The sequence below is a fragment of the Haliotis cracherodii genome, unplaced genomic scaffold, assembly GCF_022045235.1.
Source record: "Haliotis cracherodii isolate W230 unplaced genomic scaffold, xgHalCrac1.p SCAF_4, whole genome shotgun sequence".
Classification (NCBI taxonomy): Eukaryota; Metazoa; Mollusca; class Gastropoda; order Lepetellida; family Haliotidae; genus Haliotis; species Haliotis cracherodii.
The window spans coordinates 27,748,500-27,769,043 of NW_027266297.1; the positions used below are offsets into that span (position 1 = coordinate 27,748,500).

General features: G+C 43.5%; 1 protein-coding gene across 1 annotated transcript; it reads left to right on the forward strand.

The window, feature by feature from the left end:
* Nucleotides 1–1,071: 1,071 nt before the first annotated feature.
* On the forward strand, nt 1,072–14,101 carry LOC139478916 (cytochrome P450 2D6-like). Its single transcript, XM_071261603.1, has 6 exons — nt 1,072–1,680; nt 7,362–7,574; nt 8,521–8,638; nt 9,858–10,120; nt 10,709–10,836; nt 11,940–14,101. Exons 1-6 carry the CDS (start codon nt 1,072–1,074, stop codon nt 12,163–12,165), a joined length of 1,557 nt encoding a protein of 518 aa, XP_071117704.1. The 3' UTR covers nt 12,166–14,101.
* Nucleotides 14,102–20,544: the final 6,443 nt, after the last annotated feature.

A 20,544-nucleotide genomic window follows, 5' to 3' on the forward strand; every position in this document is an offset into this window, starting at 1 on the left:
ATTAAGGAAATGACGTCTTATCATCAAAGTAGATATTTTCCAAAGCCCTGGGTAGCTTGATAATGAGGAGAGTTATACATGGATGTGCTAATTCGGGAACCGTAGTCACGCGAGGCCGGCATTATGCCCCTTAGAGCAAACATTAATGTTTAACTTTTCATTCAGAATTAGACATTTCACAGTGTCGTCTGAAACGCTTGTTAATCACTTGGACACGATCTCCGGGCACAGCTTGGAAGAGGTCAAGAAATGTATCCGGCTTCACTCACTCAGTAGAAGTATTTCTATATTCCTTAGTGCTTAGGCTGTTTCGTTGCTGTGTGTATAGTTTTAATTAGAACATTACGTTATCTAAGCTGTATTTACTCGATACGTGAATATTGTGAGAAGATAAATGCATTTCACGAGTCTTACAAAGTGGAAATTCGTACATTCTGAAATAGATTTTTATATTTGCTTCAACAGTTTGTATGGTGACGTGTTAGAGGTGTTAACGTCACATATAACTTTCCCTATAGAAGGTGTAACAGTTTTCATCGTTTGGTAATGTGGATATCAGGGGTAGTAACACAGCCTTAATCAAAATAGTTTTAAACAGTGGGTACGCTCCACTAACTTGCGCGGCTACGTGCAGGTATGTTTATACACACGAGGATTCTATCGTCAAGGGTAGGGGGCGTGGTTACATAGTATTTTGTATGTTCAACAACACAGGAGAGATATCGGTGGTTACAGACCACACGGGGTACATATAAACTGGGGTGGTCTGGTGCTTCGTTTTCTCTTATTGCTTCTAAAAGTTCGTCGCCATTTATTTTTCTGACAGTTTGGTGGAACGGCAGCATTGAACACGCTCTACTTCTTAAAAGAAGCGCGTGTACCGCACACGTTTACCCCGTGGGTAACGGTTAAAGGTAGGGGCCGACGTGAGACACTCAAGTGTATAAATATCCGCCTATTATCAAATCCTGTTTTATCCCACTCTTTCATATATAGATTGGCGGTAATAATGACACCCGGCGGCCTGAAGTCCCGCCCACACAACTCAGCTGTATATTAAGTGCGAATCCAATGAAACCACACGACAGTACCAGCGGCCCGGTGTCCAAATCTACAATGGAACTCGTTTCAAGCCTCTCGTTGGCTTTTGGTGTATTGGGATGCAGTGCTTTGGTCGCAAAGTGGGCTCTGTACAGAAACAGATCGTCCCTACCTCCGGGGCCAAGTCTCCTGACTGTTGTACGGGACTTGTTCAAAGCTGGTTTTTCAAACTCTGCTCATGCACAATTTGAGCAATGGGCTAGACGATACGGGGAAGTCTTCTCCGTGTCGCTCCCAGGACAGACCGTGGTTGTCCTCAACTCCGTGCGGGTCATCCGGGACTTGTTTTCTGGAACCTACAAACACATTACCAACGACCGACCTCCTAGTTTTGTGGGCAAGTACATGTTCCGAGGCTGCGGCATCACCTTTTCCAGTGCTGGAAAGTATTGGAGGAAACTTCGGCAAGTGTTTCATTCCTCGATAAACATGCACGTGGACGGGGGCAAGACGATTGAACAGACTCTCCGGTCCGAGATGGTGACCACTGTCCGTGATATAAAGTGTGAAGGTGAGACCGGCAACGTGCAACTGCAGGAGATCATTTCCAAGTATCTGATGAACGTGCTTCATATTCTGGTGAGTACAAATGACTTTGTCCCAACACTGATAATGGTTTTGATACTGCTTTCATATATGTGATACAAATAATTGTTCTCAAATTACCATTTTTAAGAATAAGGTGCGTATGCGTAAGCACCAAACCCGTGCTCGTGGGTTTCACCGAAGTGGTAAACGTGTGAGACCTGCATCACTTCGGGCTTTCCTCCCACATTAAGCTGACACGCCGTGATATAACTGGAATACTGTTGAAAGCGGCGTTAAACCCAACTCACTCACTCACTTTTTCTGTATCGATACGAGGCGACACACTTGATTATATAAATTCCTAAATACTACTTGTTTAATGATCTCTCGGCGTTTTTGTAGGTCAAATAGCGCAAAATGAGTTGTTATTCAAGTTAGATGTCCACTGCTACAAATAGCCGCTACGATCATGTCTACAGTTCGCTTTGTCATTTGAACCTGCTCTGAGATATTTATAGAAAACAACTACCCTCACCCTCTTATAACAAGCCTTGTATTCCCTCTCCTCCCCTCAGTAAGAAAGAAAATGGTGTAAGTGTGACATGTTAAGTTTAATGCAGTTTTCACTATTTGTCAGTAGTTTGTAAGGTCATCATTTTATCAGACAAAACAAGGATGACAATCGGGCCTACTTAATGTGTTTCAAAATTTTGATGGTTGAATTATTGGATAGATAATTGAATACCTTCAAAACGCACTATTGAAATATAATCAGTGAAAGTTGAACATTTCAACGATCAACGGATCCTGGTAAGACTAAGGGTCGCAACTGTGCGAATGCTGCGCTCTAGGTGACTGAGCCATGCAAAAAGGTAATTGGTTTCAACTTTGTCAAAGAATGATGACTCCGATTTGTAGACATGACATGTGAAAGCAAACAACATATGATTAATCAGTTAAAACAGTCAGCCGTCGCGTAAGTGACACTGGTTTTTGGTTGATAACTTTGACATTTAGATCGTGGTGGAGCTTGATCCCAACAAAGGTGAAGGTCAGTGGGTAACCAATCAGGTCGATGTGAAGGACACCGTATGGTTATGGCCATAACGTGTTGGGCACAAATCCGAAAATATTTCATATGCATTCTTGTTTCACGTACAATCGTTTCCGCTTCAACCGATGAAAAATTACGGACAGACAAATTAAATTCTCTACTTTAGTTCTAAAGTACAGAATAAAATCTGCCTGTTTGCCTGTCAGAAAAAATGTAGTATTTGTATATTTTGGTATACAATATATTAAAATGACCGTAACGATACAGAGGCTATTGAGAATCAGTGTTCATGACAACACCAACGCTTGAGCGTCAATGTCTCCTCTGTCCTGATATCGTGTAGGCAGTCATCCATTGTATGAATACAATCATTTTGTTTACAAGTATTGTATTACAAATTCCCAAATAGCTCCATAAACATTATATACTGTTAGTATCTACTTCGTGTACGGAGATAAAAAATGTTCAATAGAATTATGGCCGTTGTAAAAAAACCCGCAGTGGTATAAATGGTGAGTGTATTGGGTTCAACGCCGATTTAAAGAGTATTGCAGTTATGTCACAGCGTGTCAGTTTAATGTGGGAGGAGACCCGTGAAGATCCGGGGTAGAACAGGTCTTCAGTAACCCATGCTTGCCGTAAAAGGCGACTATGCTTGTCGTAAAAGGCGACTAACGGGATCGGATGGTCAGGCTCGCTGACTTGGTTGATGCATGTCATCGATCCCAATTGCGTGGATCGATGCTCATGATGTTAATCACTGGATTGTCTGGTTCAGACTCGATTATTTACAGACCGCCGTCATGTAGCTGGTAATTGCTGAGTGCGGCGTTAAACAACAAACCAACCAACCAAACCAACTAATGTGGGAGGAAAGCTCGAAGTGATATATGACTTACCATGATTTACCATTATTGGGAAACCCATAAGTAGAGGTCCCGTGGTGACAAACTGAGTCAGGCGAATGTTGGGATACCAACACACATTCAAAGGATCCTGACACTTTGGAGGGACGCAACTCTGCACAGAAAGTAATGTCATCTCCTTATGAACTTTTGTTTACTTGTAATATGTGAGAAAAGGGAATTTGTGTGTATGTCCCGCCCTTGGGAGACCGATGGATTGTTGTGTGTGCCCCGCCCACGGGAGACAGATGTGTTGTTGTGCATGCCCCGTACACATGTCCAAGGATGATTGTTGAGTATGCCCCGCCCCAATGTCCTAGATTGATTGATGTGTATGCCCCGCCCTCATGTCCCAGATTGATTGATGTGTATCCCCGCCCCCATGTCCCAGATTGTTTGATTTGTATGCCCCGCCCACATATCCCAGATTGATTGATCTGTATGCCCCGCGCACATGTCCCAGGATGATTGTTAAGTATGCCCCACCCCTATGTCCCAGATTGATTGATGTGTATGCCCCGCGCACATGTCCCAGATTGATTGATGTTTATGCCCCGCCCCCATGTCCCAGATTGTTTGATGTGTATGCTTCGCCCACATATCCCAGATTGATTGATCTGTATGCCACGCGCACATGTCCCAGGATCATTGTTGAGTATGCACCGCCCCCATGTCCCAGATTGATTGATTGATGTGTATGCCCCGCCCGCATGTCCCAGATTGATTGATGTTTATGCCCCGCCCCCATGTCCCAGATTGATTGATGTTTATGCCCCGCCCACATATCCCAGATTGATTGATCTGTATGCCCCGCGCACATGTCCCAGGATCATTGTTGAGTATGCCCCGCCCCCATGTCCCAGATTGATTGATTGATGTGTATGCCCCGCCCACATGTTCCAGATTGATTGATGTTTATGCCCCGCCCCCATGTCCCAGATTGTTTGATGTGTATGCCCCGCCCACATATCCCAGATTGATTGATGTGTATGTCCCGCGCACATGTCCCAGATTGATTGATGTTTATGCCCCGCCCACATGTCCCAGATTGTTTGATGTGTATGCCCCGCCCACATATCCCAGATTGATTGATCTGTATGCCCCGCGCACATGTCCCAGATTGTTTGGTGTGTATGCCCCACCCACATGTCCCAGATTGATTGATGTGTATATCTCGCCCACATGTCCCAGATTTATTGTTGTGTATGCTCCGCCCACATGTCCCAGGTTGATTGTTGTTTATGCCACGTCCACATGACGCAGATTGATTGTTGTGTACGCTCCGCCTACACGTTACAGGTTGATTGTTGTATTTATATCCCCACATGTCCCAGATTGATTGTGAAAACTCTTAAATCCCAACTCCGTTTTTCTGGAAACACCGTGTCGATCTGAAAGAAACAACCATAAAGAATTACAGCATCATGAATAAACTGACGACGGAATTTCTTGTGCAATAAGGGTATATAGATGATACTGATGGCATGTTAGACACTCACACTGATTCAAAAAAAGAAAGACCCCCCCCCCAAAAAAAAAAAAAACCAAACAAAAAAAACCCCCCAGAAATGCCACGACTGACATTGTGGTTGCTCCCGTGTTACTGAACCTGGTGCAACATTACAGACAGACCGGGCAGACTGATAAAAAAACCCAACAACAACCCCCAAACAAACACAAAAAAACAAAACAAAAAAACCACCACAGAAATGCCACGACTGACATTGTGGTTGCTCCCGTGTTACTGTCACTAGCCTGGTGCAACGTTACAGACAGATAGGGCAGACTGATAAAAAAGAACCTCCCCAAAAAAAAAAACACAAAAAAAGCACCAAAAAAGCACCACAGTAATGCCACGACTGACATTGTGGTTGCTCCCGTGGTACTGAACCCGGTGCAATGTAATAGACAGACCGGGCAGACATCAGACAGGTCAAGAACAGGCAGACTCAGGGTCACTACGACCAGTGAAGACTGGTACTTGAGGCGACTCATACCCTCCGGATTATAGCCTTTTATGTGTACGCCGTCGATACAAATACATGTCTACTAACGGCCTTGACAGCTTAAGCTAGTCCATAAATCTATGCCATTGAGTTGTTACATATCAAGGCCAATAGCCTCCAACGACCTTGCCACATACGTGTGTATGGTGTGAAACGTTGAAACTGAAAATAGATTGGCAGCGTGAACAGGTTCAAAAATGACATTTGAACAATTTATAATAGGTTCATGTCTGAAATTAGTCTCATGTTAACATTCACACGGCACATGACTAAAACAGTATGATACATTCAGGAAGAGTGTGTGAGTTGGGTTTAACGCCGCTTTTAACAGTATTGCAGTTATATCACGGCGTGTCAGCTTAATGTGGGAGAAAAGCCCGAAGTGATGCAGGTCTCAGACGTTTACCACTTCGGTGAAACCCACGAGCACGGGTATGGTGCTGACAAACCTAGAAACATAATCGGGGCGAACTCGGGATCTCGAACCCACAATCATAGGTTTCTGGCGTGCCCAGGAGATGCAAATCTGCACAGAGAATCGCAGCGCCTTAGACGACCGGGCCACCCGTGCCCCCACCCCTAGGGATCGGGATCTTGGGAAAACCTACTTTCCAGTTGGTTGTAAATATTAGGTCCGACCGCTGCAGGTCTCAGATACCGAGTAATACAAGCAGATTGGTGGACATACTTGTTGAATACTCTCCTCTTATTTGGGAACACGGTTGATCCGTAGGACAAAGATGCCGCAGTTCAATGTAGGGTGTTTTGTCAGAATCTGCTGGATTCCATTCCCTCATTTATCCATAATAAAGAAGGTTTGATGTTGAAAGCGCCTTGGTAATCCACAGATATGGCTGAAACTTGTGGGCCACACTAGGTTCGAGTAGTTAGCAGTAAGCCGGGTGATGTACTCATAACCTTTGTGTGTTGTATTAATGCACCACAGCCATCAAGAGAATAGACGAAACATGCATGATTAATGTGCAAGTTTATTGCACAAGTGCCTGTCATATACCATTTTAATATCTTACAACTCGTTTCAAAACGTATCTGGGGGCACGGGTGACCCAGTCGTCTAACGCACTGCGATTCGCTGTGCAGAGTTGCGTCCCTTGGGCACGCCAGAAACCTATGATTGTGGGTTCGAATCCCGGTTCGCCCCCATTATGTTTCTAGGTTTGTCAACACCATACCCGTGCTCGTGGGTTTCGCCGAAGTGGTAAACATCTGAGACCTGCATCACTTCGGGCTGTCCTCCCACATTAAGCTGACATGACGTGATATAACTGGAATACTGTTAAAAGCGACGTTAAACCCAACTCACTCACTCACTCAAAACGTATCTAGATAAAACACGTAAGATAACTGGTATCCTGTAGTAATCTCTCTGTCCCGGTCGTCTGACGCGCCGCTATTCTATGCGCCGCATCTCGTCCGTTACACTTTCCGGGAACGTATGACTGCGGGTTCGACTCCAAGGATTCACCTTGATCATAATCCTTAGTTTATTAGCTCCATATCCGTGATTGAGTGTCTACAAAATTGTAAAGTTCTACTACGTACATCGGTCGGGTAGCCTAGTTGTTAAAGCTTTCGTCACACTGAAAACCCGGGTTCGATTCCCGACATGGGTTCAATGTGTGAAGCTACTTTCTGGTGCCCCCCGCCGTGATATTGTTAGAATATTGGTGGAATGTTGCTAAAATGGGCGTAAAAACACACTCACTCACTTCATGCTTTCCTCGTCACTCTGTGCTTCCTGTTCAGCTAACTGGTGAATCCCCTGCTCCCGGCAGTAACAACATCGCCATGATGAGAGAGTTGGACGACCACCTCAACAGGTCCTTGAGCATCGACCAAGAGGCTGTCCTGGTCAACCTCCCCTTTCTCCGACATCTCCCCAACAGCTATGGCCGTCGCTGGAAGAAGACAGAGGCCTTAAGGGCCCAGCTCACGAAACTGTTCTTCACCGACTATAAGGTAAGGCCATTAGCTTTGTCCTTCTAAGTATCTGATCATTTACAGGTAATAAAAATGGTCTGTTTCCGAAAATGCTGCTTTTGTAAATTGTAAATTTGTTTATTGTTATCTTGCTTGATCGACATTATGGGGGAACCCTTGAAGATCCGGGTTAGGTCTTCAGCAAACCATGCTTGCCGTAAAAGGTGACTCTGCTTGTCGTAAGAGGCGACGAAAGGGATCGGGTTGTCAGGCTCGCTGACTTGGTTGATGCATGCCATCGATCCCAATTGCGTGGATCGATGCACATGGTGTCAATGACTGGATTGTCTGGTCCATACTCGATTATTTACAGATCGCCGTCATATTGCTGGAATATTGCTGAAGGCGGCGTTAAACAACAAACAAACAAACACACATTATAGGGATAAAACAATGGCGTCAGCACACGCGAACACACACGCACGAACGCATGCACGCACGCGCGCACGCACGCACGCGCACACACACACACCGTTTAGTGTAGGTTAGCGTATTCCTTGTTCACATGTACTCATTATTTTACCAAAAACGTTTGGAAGCTCTGTACTTGAAGCCAAAGACCCTGGTTTTAACCCTTCCCACTGCCCCTGGGTATAATGCGTGGAGGGGCGGTCGGGTAGCCTGGGGGTTGAAGCGTTCGCTCGTCACGCCGAAGACCCGGGTTCGATTCTCGACATGGGTACAATGTGAAAAGCCCATTCCTGGTGTCCCCCGCCGTGATATTGCTTGAATATTGCTAAAAGCGGCGTCAAACCATACTCACTCACTACAATGTGTGAAGCCCATTCCTGGAGCCTATTTCTAGTGCCCCCCTCCGCCACATGCCTGGGATATTGCTATCAGATGCATAAAAACTCTATCCACTCACTCACTACAATCCCCTGTACGCGAAGGTGTGTCTGACAATAATTAATTTCCTGTTAAGGTCAACTTCCGGTCCGGAAATGGTGTCATTGATAGGTTTCTTGAAGAGGCCTCCAAAGAAGACTCCCCGGTGACGAAAGATGACGTCCTTGCCCTCATTTTCGAACTGGTGGCTGCCGGTAGGTGTCACTATGTACTATGCGACCCGTGAAGATCCGGGTTAGGATAGGTATTCAGCAACCCATGCTTGCCGTTAAAGATTATGCTTGTCGTAAGAGGCGACGAACCGGATCGGGTGGTCAGCTAGGCTCGCTTGGTTTGTTGTTTTAACGCCGCAATCAACAACATGGCATCTAAATGATGGCGGTCTGTAAATAATCGAATCCAGACAATCCACTGATTGATATCATGAGCATCGATCCACGATCCACTATCACATGCATCAACCAAGCCTGACCACCCGATCCCGTAAGTCGCAAGTCAACGCTGCTTGCCTATCTTCCTTTGTGTACTTCCTGCAGGGTACGTGACGTCCAAGTCAACGCTGTTTGCTTATTTTCCCCTTATTGTACTTCCTGCAGGGTACGTGACGTCCAAGTCAACGCTGCTTGCTTTTCCTACTTTATGTCTTTCCTGCAGGGTACGTGACGTCCAAGTCAACGCTGCTTGCTTATCCTACTTTGTGTACTTCCTGCAGGATACGTGACGTCCAAGTCAACGCTGCTTGCTTATTTCCCCCCTGTTGTACTTCCTGCAGTGTACGTGACGTCCAAGGCCACGCTGCTTGTTTATCTTCCTTTGTGTACTTCCTGCAGGGTACGTGACGTCCAAGGCAACGCTGTCTCCTTACCCTACTTTATGGATATTTCCTGCAGGGTACATGACGTCCAAGTCCACGCTACCTGCTATATCTTCCTTTGTGTACTTCCCGCAGGGTACGTGACGCCCAAGTCCACGCTGCCTGCTTATCATCCTTTCTGTACTTCCTGCAGGGTACGTGACGTCCAAGTCCACGCTGCCTGCTTATCATCCTTTCTGTACTTCCTGCAGGGTACGTGACGTCCAAGTCCACGCTGCCTGCTTATCATCCTTTCTGTACTTCCTGCAGGGTACGTGACGCCCAAGTCCACGCTGCCTGCTTATCATCCTTTCTGTACTTCCTGCAGGGTACGTGACGTCCAAGTCCACGCTGCCTGCTTATCTTCCTTTGTGCAGTTTCTGCAGGGTACGTGACGTCCAAGTCCACGCTGCTTGCTTATCTTTCTGTGTGTAGTTCCTGCAGGGTACGTGACGTCCAAGTCCACGCTGTCTCCTTACTCTACTATATGTATTTCCTGCAGGGTACGTGACGTCCAAGTCCACGCTGCCTGCTTATCTTCCTTTGTGTACTTCCTGCAGGGTACGTGACGTCCAAGTCCACGCTGCTTGGCATGATGCTGACCGTCCTACACAGACCGGACATCCAACAGAGGCTGCAGAAGGAGATCGACGAGGTCATTGGTGACAGGGTCCCCTCTCTGAACGACCACGCCAACCTACCGTACTTTGATGCTCTTCTCTTTGAAATGATGCGATACACGAGCCAACTGCCTATGGGGTTGCCACACATGGTCAGAGAAGAGATTGATTACGAAGGATGGCGGATCCCCAAAGAATCCTTGGTAAGAATATTAAGCAGGCGCTCATATAAATATTTATTTTTCTGCTACAATATCGCTTAAAGCGGTGTAAAATCAAACTCACTCACTTTTACGAGCTCTGTCTGCTCAAAAGCTCAACTTCAGCTAATGCTGAACCGATTATATTTCTAATGCTAGTCACAATATGGCTGAAATACTGCCGATGTAACTTGCTCACTCGCTGATGTAACGTGGACATCGAAACACATTGGGTGGTAGTTCGTTGGAAAATAACACTGACGCACATTATATGGTTTAAAATAAATACATGTAGGATGGTCGTGAAATGTGTCTTTAGGTGACACTGATGTCTAAAGCGATGTAATCGCTCTGAAAAGTTGCGTCCCTTAGATGTGCAGGATCCGATGATAGATGGCTCGAATTCCAGTTCAATCACATTATGATCCTTGGTTTGTCAGCACAAAACCCATATTTTACAAAAGTGGAAATCGTCTAGTACCTCTGTCAAATGTCCCCCATGTTAAGGTGACACGCCGTCATATAACTAGGATGCATCAACATGAATCTCACTCACTCACACAAATGACAGATGTTCCTCTACGGTTTCAGCTCCTGCCAAACCTGTACTATATGAACCATGATCCCAGCGTGTGGGAGGACCCTTGGCTGTTCCGTCCAGAGAGGTTCCTGGAAGAAGATGGCAGTCTCGTTAGCCCTTTAAGTGAGGCCAGACAAAGGTATGACATAATACACCAACGCAAGAGTGAGTGAGTGAGTGAGTGAGTTAATTTAAAGTCACATCGACAATATTTCAGCCATATCGTGATACCGTGATATGCATTGATATTATAGATTTATATAAAAAACTGTCAACGAAGGACAGTATAACAACCAGCAATATATCACAGATCATAAGTGTAAAACAAGTTTTAGAGCAATAAAATGATTTGATTACAACAGACGACACATTATAAAAACAGGCTTTTAATCACCAACAACTAAAGTTAGGCCACCATACTAGGGACCAAGGGGACTTACAGTACCTTTGCTACCTACAACGCAAGAGAATAATCAGTCTCCCTTACCTGCCGAAACACATTCCATTGAACGTAAAAGGCAAAATAGCGGTGAATATTATATGAACGAATCACTGAAAATCAGGGGGCAGGGGTGACCCAGTCGTCTAACGCACTGCGATTCGCTGTGCGGAGTTGCGTCCCTTGGTCACGCCAGAAACCTATGATTGTGGGTTCGATTCCCGGTTCTCCCCGATTATGTTTCTAGGTTTGTCAGCACCATACCCGTGCTCGTGGGTTTCACCGAAGTGGTAAACGTCTGAGACCTGCATCACTTCGAGCTTTCCTCTCACATAAAGGTGACACGCCGCAAAAAATCTGGAATACTGTTAAAAGCGGCGTTAAACCCAACTCACTCACTCACTCACTGAAAATCAGTGATGACACCAAGTGTAAGCTGAGTTGTGGCAATGCATTTTCCCGAGACAAGGGAGTTAACTGGCTATAAAAGTCCAGTTTCTTATAGTCAGTTAACGCCCTTGGGAAGATGGTGGAAATGTATATAGCATCTGAGTGAGTTGGGATTAATGACGTGGCATACATATTGATATGACAAACCAAACACATACAGAGGAAATGTGAGCCCATTTCTGATTTCTAGAATATGCGGCGTAAAGCCATGCTCACCCATCACTTATGTTATTTATATAGAAAAACAACATAGTATTAGGGTACATTTTCAAATTAAGGCGATGACCCCTTTTAGACAAGCAGATGCCAGACTAAAATTTTACTGGTTTTGATAAAATCAATATTTATTCCAGGTTTGTGCAATTCGGGGTAGGGAAGCGTATCTGTCCTGGTCAAAACTTCGCCCGGTCCCGAATCTTCATGTTCATTGCTACGGTCTTTCAACAATTTGAGTTTTTACCACCCGACAACGAACCACTTCCGTCCTGCAACCCTGCCGACTGGGAACCCGGCCTCATTCTGATGCCAGAGTACGTGCATTGTAAAGTACGATGTAGAAAAACAGGTGGAACGGGGTAGATTGTGGCTGGTTGTTGTTTTGTAAACATTCAGTTTGTTTTTATTCCAACAGAACACGATTTTTATTGAATCAATTGAATGTGTTTGTTAAGTGACAAGATTAGACAATTTTATCGTGAGAGCAATAAATTCGTTTTGACAATTTTATTTTCGGGTATCGAAAATAGGATATAAAGCACACAATAACACCCCCAACGACCCTAGAACAAGCAATAGAAGCCATATCTCGTATCCCATCATCTCATAGTCTCACTCAGCGCTTTAAGGGATTAAGTAAAGCTATGTAAAGGTTCACGACCTCGAATTCGGCCTTGGTCGGAGTGGAAAGACCCGAGGGGACATAGGTAAAACCGTAAGACAGAGAGAACGTTAGACTACTTTTCGAACTTCCTCCGCCTCTTCCCCCATACCGCCAGAGTGATCTTACTACACTATGAAAAGACCAAATTTGAGGTCATAAACCGACATCTTCTTTGACTGATGCGGACATGAATCAAAGAGGTTCATTCGATTCCTATGCCACATTTATTCCACAAAGGTGGCTTGTCAAATGGTCGGCCCTTGATGTCGTAGTGTAGTAATGTCGGAATTGCCATTGTCATGAAATGACATCGAAGTCTTTCAACAAGAATCAACTTGACTGGTGTTTCCTTATTCTTTTAGAACCATTCTTGAGCTCAAAAGGGTACCGCATCGGATATGTTTAGGAGATGAACTTCATAGTGGATGGCCTTAACTATTGCCTGGTTGCACTGTTCATTGTTCTGCGTCTGTTCATTGTTCTGCGTCTGTGTTGCGTTGTCAAGGTCACCCAGGAATATACTTCTACTTGTTCAGCATACACTGTGACGTATCCCAACCTTATTGGTTTATAGGCATTTCATTTCACGGTTAATGTCTTGTTTGTTTGTGTCTGTCAAATATTTATTAATTTCACATGGCCAGTATGCATAATCCTTATGGGATTTAATGCACAATTGTATTGTGATGTCTTTCTATATGATAATGGAATTTGTTATATGTGAACATAAACTGTACCCGGTAAAGATGTTACAAGAAAATATAATATTTCAGTGTTATACACTTCTTTAAAGTACTGATAAGAACATTAATATGTCTTTTATATTTACATGTACTGACGACCAAAAGAAACATTACCATAGTTTAAAATCACTCTACTTTAAAAACCACAAAAGATAGATGGATGAAGTAAACTGTAATGTCAGTCACGTCGCTGTCAACGATATACAGTCCGGGCCCATCTCACTCTCTGACGACGATGTTGCGCCGTCAATAGCTGTCCTCTGTAAAGATCGATTTCTTTAAGCTCTGAGTCGCCAGGACTCTGTCTGTCGACTAACCACATGTCCTACCTAAAGCATTTGTCACTGATGACGTCACTGTCAGGAATCGATTCCGGACATGCAAAGTACGCAAGTACAGGTCTTCACTGGGCGTAGTTACCCAGGGTCTGCCTGTTCTTGGCCTGCCTGGTGTCTGCATCCAAACGTTCCAACAATGTGGACATGGGTGGCTCCCATCTGTATCATACAAAGTTTCTTTAAGCCGTCAGCTCTAAAACAAAATGCGAACAAAATTTTATAAGAATAATTTTTAAAAAGTCCCATTACAAACCCAGATATTAGAATCAAGTATTGTCACGTGGTTGTAATTCTCCACGCGAGATGTATCCGATTCGTTAAACGTGTTTAGATTGGTTTCCACTGTAACGTTTGTCCTGATTGGTTTACCGATGTGTTGTTACCTTTGTCCTGACTGGTTGATCGCTGTGACGCTTAGCGAATTAGCTTTTGATATTTCTCTGCAGTTCAAAACCGTCCATTTCAAATCTTCAAATTTTTATATGTGGACAAATATTTGGTATGGCCAGAGTGGTGCCATTGGTAACACGTTGTAACACATAAGTGGAAATAAAATTATGTCGAAAATGAGATTGTTATGATGTTCCTGCGACATTTAGTTACAGGCAAACGTAATTAAGATCATATTAATTATTGAAAAATTGATAATAACATGAAAATAATGACTATAAAGATTTTCTACCTGCATACACAACAAACCACATTTCAGGAGAAACCGGGGAACATGTTTGTTTGTTTGTTTGTTTGTTTTTGATGCCGCTAAATCCATTTCTGGGTGAAAAAAAGAAAGTTTTCTTTCTATTTCAAATTGCTTTTTATGATTTATGGCGAACGCAAACATGTCACATTAACAACACAAATCTCATCCGAAGAGTTTTATTTAATTTGAAATTCATTTTAAATCTATGAGTTCCATCTTTAAATCTTTGAAGTGAATTCGGTTAACGCCGCCAGCCTTGTTTAGGGGTCAACGCCGTCAAGCCTAGATTAGGGTTTAACGCCGTATGTAATTGACAACCCTACAGTTGTCCATGATGAGGCTCACCGGTGGAGGACTGACATGAAACGTTTCTTTATTGAATACTTCTGTCTTACATTACCCGATCTCAGTTATCTGATCTGTTCGACTCTGTCACCGTGACCATATACATGACAACTTACATGTCGCGTTCGAGATTATTGCACGCATACATGTGCGTGCGTGCGTGCGTGCGTGCGTGCGTGCGTGCGTGCGTATTTGTCGGTACACAAATAATGAGGGAGTACGTGCCAACTTTGGCGTTCACCTTTTCCGGTAGGGGTATCAGCTCGCCTGCTTACATGATACTTCTGCCCCTCTATTGTAAGCTAAGCGTCATGGGCCGTCTAAAAACAGGTATTTGTTGTAAACAGGCACACAGGTAGATGACCCTAAAAGATAACCCGTTTCACTCATAAACTCATAACAAAACTCATCAGTAAGCGTTCCTTACCATCATGTGTTATGGTTATTTTGGAAATGTATTTTTGGGGTGATTTCCCAGACACCTACATAGAGATATTACGTTCCCAGGGCGTTCTATGTTCCCAGAGCTCTACACAGTGACATTACGTTCCCAGAGCTCTACACAGTGATATTACATTTCTGAAGCTCTGCGTAGTAATATCACATTCCCGGAGCACTATATAAAAATATCGCGTTTCAGGAGCTCTTCACAGTGACATTACGTTCCCAGAGCTCTACACAGTGACATTACGTTCCCAGAGCTCTACACAGTGATATTACATTTCTGAAGCTCTGCGTAGTAATATCACATTCTCGGAGCACTATATAAAAATATCGCGTTTCAGGAGCTCTGCACAGTGACATTACGTTCCCAGAGCTCTACACAGTGATATTACATTTCTGAAGCTCTGCGTAGTAATATCACATTCCCGGAGCACTATATAAAAATATCGCGTTTCAGGAGCTCTGCACAGTGACATTACGTTCCCAGAGCTCTACACAGTGATATTACATTTCTGGAGCTCTGCGTAGTAATATCACATTCTCGGAGCACTATATAAAAATATCGCGTTTCAGGAGCTCTGCACAGTGACATTACGTTCCCAGAGCTCTACACAGTGATATTACATTTCTGGAGCTCTGCGCAGTGATATTACGTTCCCGGATCTTTGCACTGTGATATAACGCTCCGGTAGCTCAACGCAGTAATAATTCCAGAGCTCCATACAGTGATATTACGTTCCCCGAGTTCAAAACAGTAATACAACTTGCCCTGAGCACTGCACAGTTATATTATTCGTTCGTCACGCCGAAGACCCGAGCTCGATTCCCCACATGGGTACAATGTATGAAGCCCATTTCTGGAGCCTCCCATCGCATTATTGCTGGAATATTGCTAAAAGCGGCGTAAAACCATACTCACTCACTCACTCACTTAGTTATATTACGTTCCCGGAGCTCTACACACTAATTACGTTCCTTGATATAAATGGTTTAATTAAGAATGTGATACAACACTTTGATATGAAGGGTTTCACTAAGGCGGGGATACAACACCTTGATAAGGAGGGTTTCATTAAGATTGTGATACAACAACCTGATATGAAGGGTTTCACTAAGACGGGGATACAACACCTTGATATAAAGGGTTTCATTAAGACTGTGATACAACAACCTGATATGACGGGTTTCACTAAGAAGGTGATACAACTACCGGGTATGAAGGGTTTCACTGGAGGAGATACAACACTCTAATATGAAAGGTTTCACTAAGAAGGTGCACGTGATACCTGAGCGGTCGGGTAGCCCAGTGGTTAACGCGTTAGCTCGTCACGCCGAAGACGGGTTCGATTCCCGACATGGGTACAATGTGTGAAGCCCATTTCTGATTCCCCTGCTGTGATATTGCTGGAGTATTGCTAAAAGCGGCCTAAAACCATACTCACTCGCTCACGTAAAAATGATTACTAACTTTAATTTCGGAGTCGGAGGGGGGTCGGGTAGCCTAGTGGTTAAAGCGTTCGCTGGTCACGCCGAAGACCCGGGTTCGAATCCCGACATGGGTACAATGTGTGAAGCCCATTTCTGGGGTCCCCCGCCGTGATATTGCTGGAATATTGCTAAAAGCAGCGTAAAACCATACTCACTCACTCACTCACTACTACTAAAACATTTCGTTCAATTAGAAACGTCAGTCCGTATCAACTCGACAGTCGACTGTTATGGGAAAATCGAAAAAAGTCGGAAAATATATTTCGCATCCATGCTAACAATTCAGAAATGTTGCAGGGAAGATGACATGTGACGACCGCTCTACCAATGCCAAAGTGTGGATTTTACGAGCGCTTAGATGACTTATGTCATGTATCACATAGGGAGACGTTCGTTTGTTGGTTTAATTCTAGGTGTATTCACCACGGCCCGTAAATAATCAGGTACGGACCAGGCAAACCAGTGATTGATATTATGAGCAACAATCTACACCGGTGGGGCACGATGACATGCAAGCCACAAGCATTATACCCCGATCCAGTAAGTTATCGGGGGCATACTCTAACACAGATTATGGCGAGATGACACATATCGCACCTACATACAATATATTAATGGATTGACAAAAACGCAGACGAGGAAACAGTGATATACAGAGGCAAAAATTCAAGAAACATCACCACTGCACATCCAATGTACATGTGTGATTTAGTCTTTTTAAGTGAAAAGAAAAAGGAATTACGAGGCTGGCTTGTCCTTGCCATTTGAAATAGAAAATTGCCACAAAATATCGCGATTTGTGTTAAAGGAGATAGTTGCATGCGTGATAATACTTCTAAATTATTTTAATACTGGGCCACAAGAGTATGACAATGGCATCCCAAAATATAAGTGTGTCGAAAGGCTCATTAAAGCCTGGCCAAGCTTAGAAATGCATTCGTCTTTCTGTGAAATTTGCACAAAAAGTGTGTCCCTTATTCCGAGTAACCCGGGCATTGTGTACACATGTAAATGATGTCCGTAAGTTACCCGGTGTTCACGTAACTGAACTGAGCTTATATTTGCTATTGCATTTAGAGACAATGTTCTCAGTATTGTTTTTGGTTTGAGAAAGTAATGGGGAATCAGTAATAGTTGGAAAGATGTAACCAAACTGTATCTTTGTTTCACACGTGTATAATGATATGCGAACATACGAAATACATAAATAATTATGAATTTTTTTTTAACTGTATTTTTTCCCCTAAATACTAGATGTGTTTATGTTATTCGGCGAGAGAGAGACACGCCCTGTCCCAGACTCGTTTGGTGTCATCCAGATCGGCTGAATATACATTTAAGCATAAGAAAATACTGTTCGACCGATCAGCACTATATATTCAAGCACAATCGACGGATCAGAGCTGGGCCCACTTGCATAAAGCGATCTTAGCGCTACGACTATTGTAAGCCTATGTTAAAGAATGGGAGTTACGATCATCTTAGCGCTAAGATCGCTTTGTGCAAGTGGGCCCTGGACTTTAACAATTTCAAAACAGAGCGGTTCTCTATTTATCAAGTACAGTAGGGGTGTAAAGATAAAGAGATAGAGTTTGGATGTCAGCACTGTTTTATACCTGACAAGTGAATAGTTCAAAAGCATAGATTTCACGATGACAACATAAAGTTAGATAAAATCACACACGGGAGACAAACGATATTTGGATGTTTTGCACCTTGAAGTTGATACATAAAGTTAGATTTCCATGCGCCCAGCAACTTCGCAACGGAGTCCATGTAGTCTATGGCAGAAATCTTCAAGATCCTGGGTCTATCTTTCTGCCTTCCCACACCTTGATCCTCAGTGATTCATCACCTTCTCCAGGCTGGTTCACGTCTGAGTCCGATAACTTCATCTTCCCGAGGCAAGGGAGTTACCTGACTGTAAAAGTCGAGTTTCCACACTTTCCGGAATTTCTGGTTTCGATCTTAGCGCCATCAGTGGCTATTACGAGTTATTACCCACGTGGTGAAGATACAGGTGGTAAGATACTAAATCCGTACGTCACACGTGTGCCGTACAAGGTTGACCTTGTTTTATTCGTTTTGATTGGATAACCGTGACCTCTGTCACACCGGGACTACTTTTTTCATTCGTAAAGAATCGCGAGACGTCATTCATTTTGCAACCACAAGGCAGAATTGACGAAATTAATGAGAACGAGTGATATTTACAAACACTTTATTAAACCAAACAAAATAGTCTCACGCATCAAATTCGGTTTGCATTATATATAAGTTATGGATAGAGCTTCTACAGACATTATATAGATCTAATCGAGCTATATCCATTTACAATGTACGACTACCGATCAATAGAGCGAGGGTCCCCATGAGCGTGACGCACCCGACCACTTTCGCAACTTTCAATTTTATTTAACGTAAAGGGATAAGCGTGGTGAAATGAAGTTTGTTTGGACTATCTGGACAGATATCTAGACTTACTTGGGATGATCCGGTTGTGCCATCAGTGTCTCCTTCGAAACGTATTTTGTGGTGCTGTTTCGGGAGGTGTTGTTCGTGAATGAACGTACACGACTGCACTACCAAATCACCAAAAGTGAACAGTTCTGATACAAATCATTCGAAAACACCGTGGACGTGTGCCTGACTTCTGATTTTGTGGCCCCAAACATCCCAAATGTGAACAATAACATTCCCTATCTCTATCGTAAAACGCTGTGAGTAGGCCTAGATCATGGTTGTCTTTTCTTATTCCGGTGGTGACGTTGCCCTTCGATTGTTCGAAACTGTCACTGACATGCAAGCAGACTTGAGTTTGTTGATTTTCACGTCTTCAGTATAGGGTGGTACAGTTAACATGAATGTCTGTGGCGAACACTCTGATTTCCCTCTTCCAAAATGGTACGAACTTGATATAAATTCAGCTGATAGATCAATGAAACCGAACAAAGGAAACAAACGGGACACCGGCAGTGCGAGTGACCGACTGTTAGTCCGATATTCAAAGCGCGGCGCTAATATGACTTTTCAAATTTTCACTAAGGTGTACTTCGTACCAACAACATGGCGCTTGAATTACCATAAGTTGAACAATTTCTTCCATAAGGATCTTGAGTGTCGGTGCTGTTTTGTTTGCAAACACAACTGCAGGGGCATGTTGTTTATGCGGATGCATAGACATGTCAACAATGCCCATATTTGGGCATATATCAATATTCATGCGCAACCAGATTTTGCAACCGGTTTCAATTTGGTCAGTCAACGAACGAAAGTTGTTATGTATTTACACTTAGATATATTTTTAATGTGGGTAATAAATAAAATACCACACTCATTCTCGTTAGATACCATTTTTACGAAACTCGTGTACTTTCTATGGTATCTAACGAGAATGAGTGTAGTATTCTCTATTTTTACGTCCCTTCTATAGACCATTAAAATTCTACCTCTGATATCACTTGCATTTGCTTCAAACAAAAAGGCGGCGCCCAGTAATAACAACGTGATCGATAATCAAGATCTATATATTAGTAATAAAACGGGTCTTACTTCGCATCAGATCACTTGAGCACCTGGTTTAAAAACATGAAAAGATTTGGAAAATGTCTCTGACACGACCGAAATCTGTACGATAGTTTACGAACCGGATGTTGATTTCGTGATGCGACTTGTATTGGACTATGCACTCGTTGGACTCGTTAGTCCATCCAAAATGTAACTCTATAATTCCAGCCTAGTTCGGCAAGGGTTGAAACTGGACTTTTATAGTCAGTTGACTCCCTTGCCCCGGAAAGATGAATAACTTGAACCATCTTCACTTCACTTAATAACTTTGCCACTGAAGACATATCAATGTCAACAGTATCACGTAGGCTATGATTGAGTCAACCTAATACCCTATGTTCCTTGAAAATAATAACAAGTGCTTCCGGAAGTCATCGTTGTGAAAACTAGCTTTTTTTAAATAATGTTTTTATACATTCTCATGTCTGATTCTGAAGGTAAAACATGCAAATT

Coding starts and splice junctions, on each gene's coding strand:
- LOC139478916 (XM_071261603.1), top strand. CDS start 1,072: ATGAAACCACACGACAGTACCAGCGGCCCGGTGTCCAAATCTACAATG. Junction 7,575..8,520: donor TGTTCTTCACCGACTATAAG/GTAAGGCCATTA, acceptor TTTCCTGTTAAG/GTCAACTTCCGGTCCGGAAA. Junction 8,639..9,857: donor TTTCGAACTGGTGGCTGCCG/GTAGGTGTCACT, acceptor TACTTCCTGCAG/GGTACGTGACGTCCAAGTCC.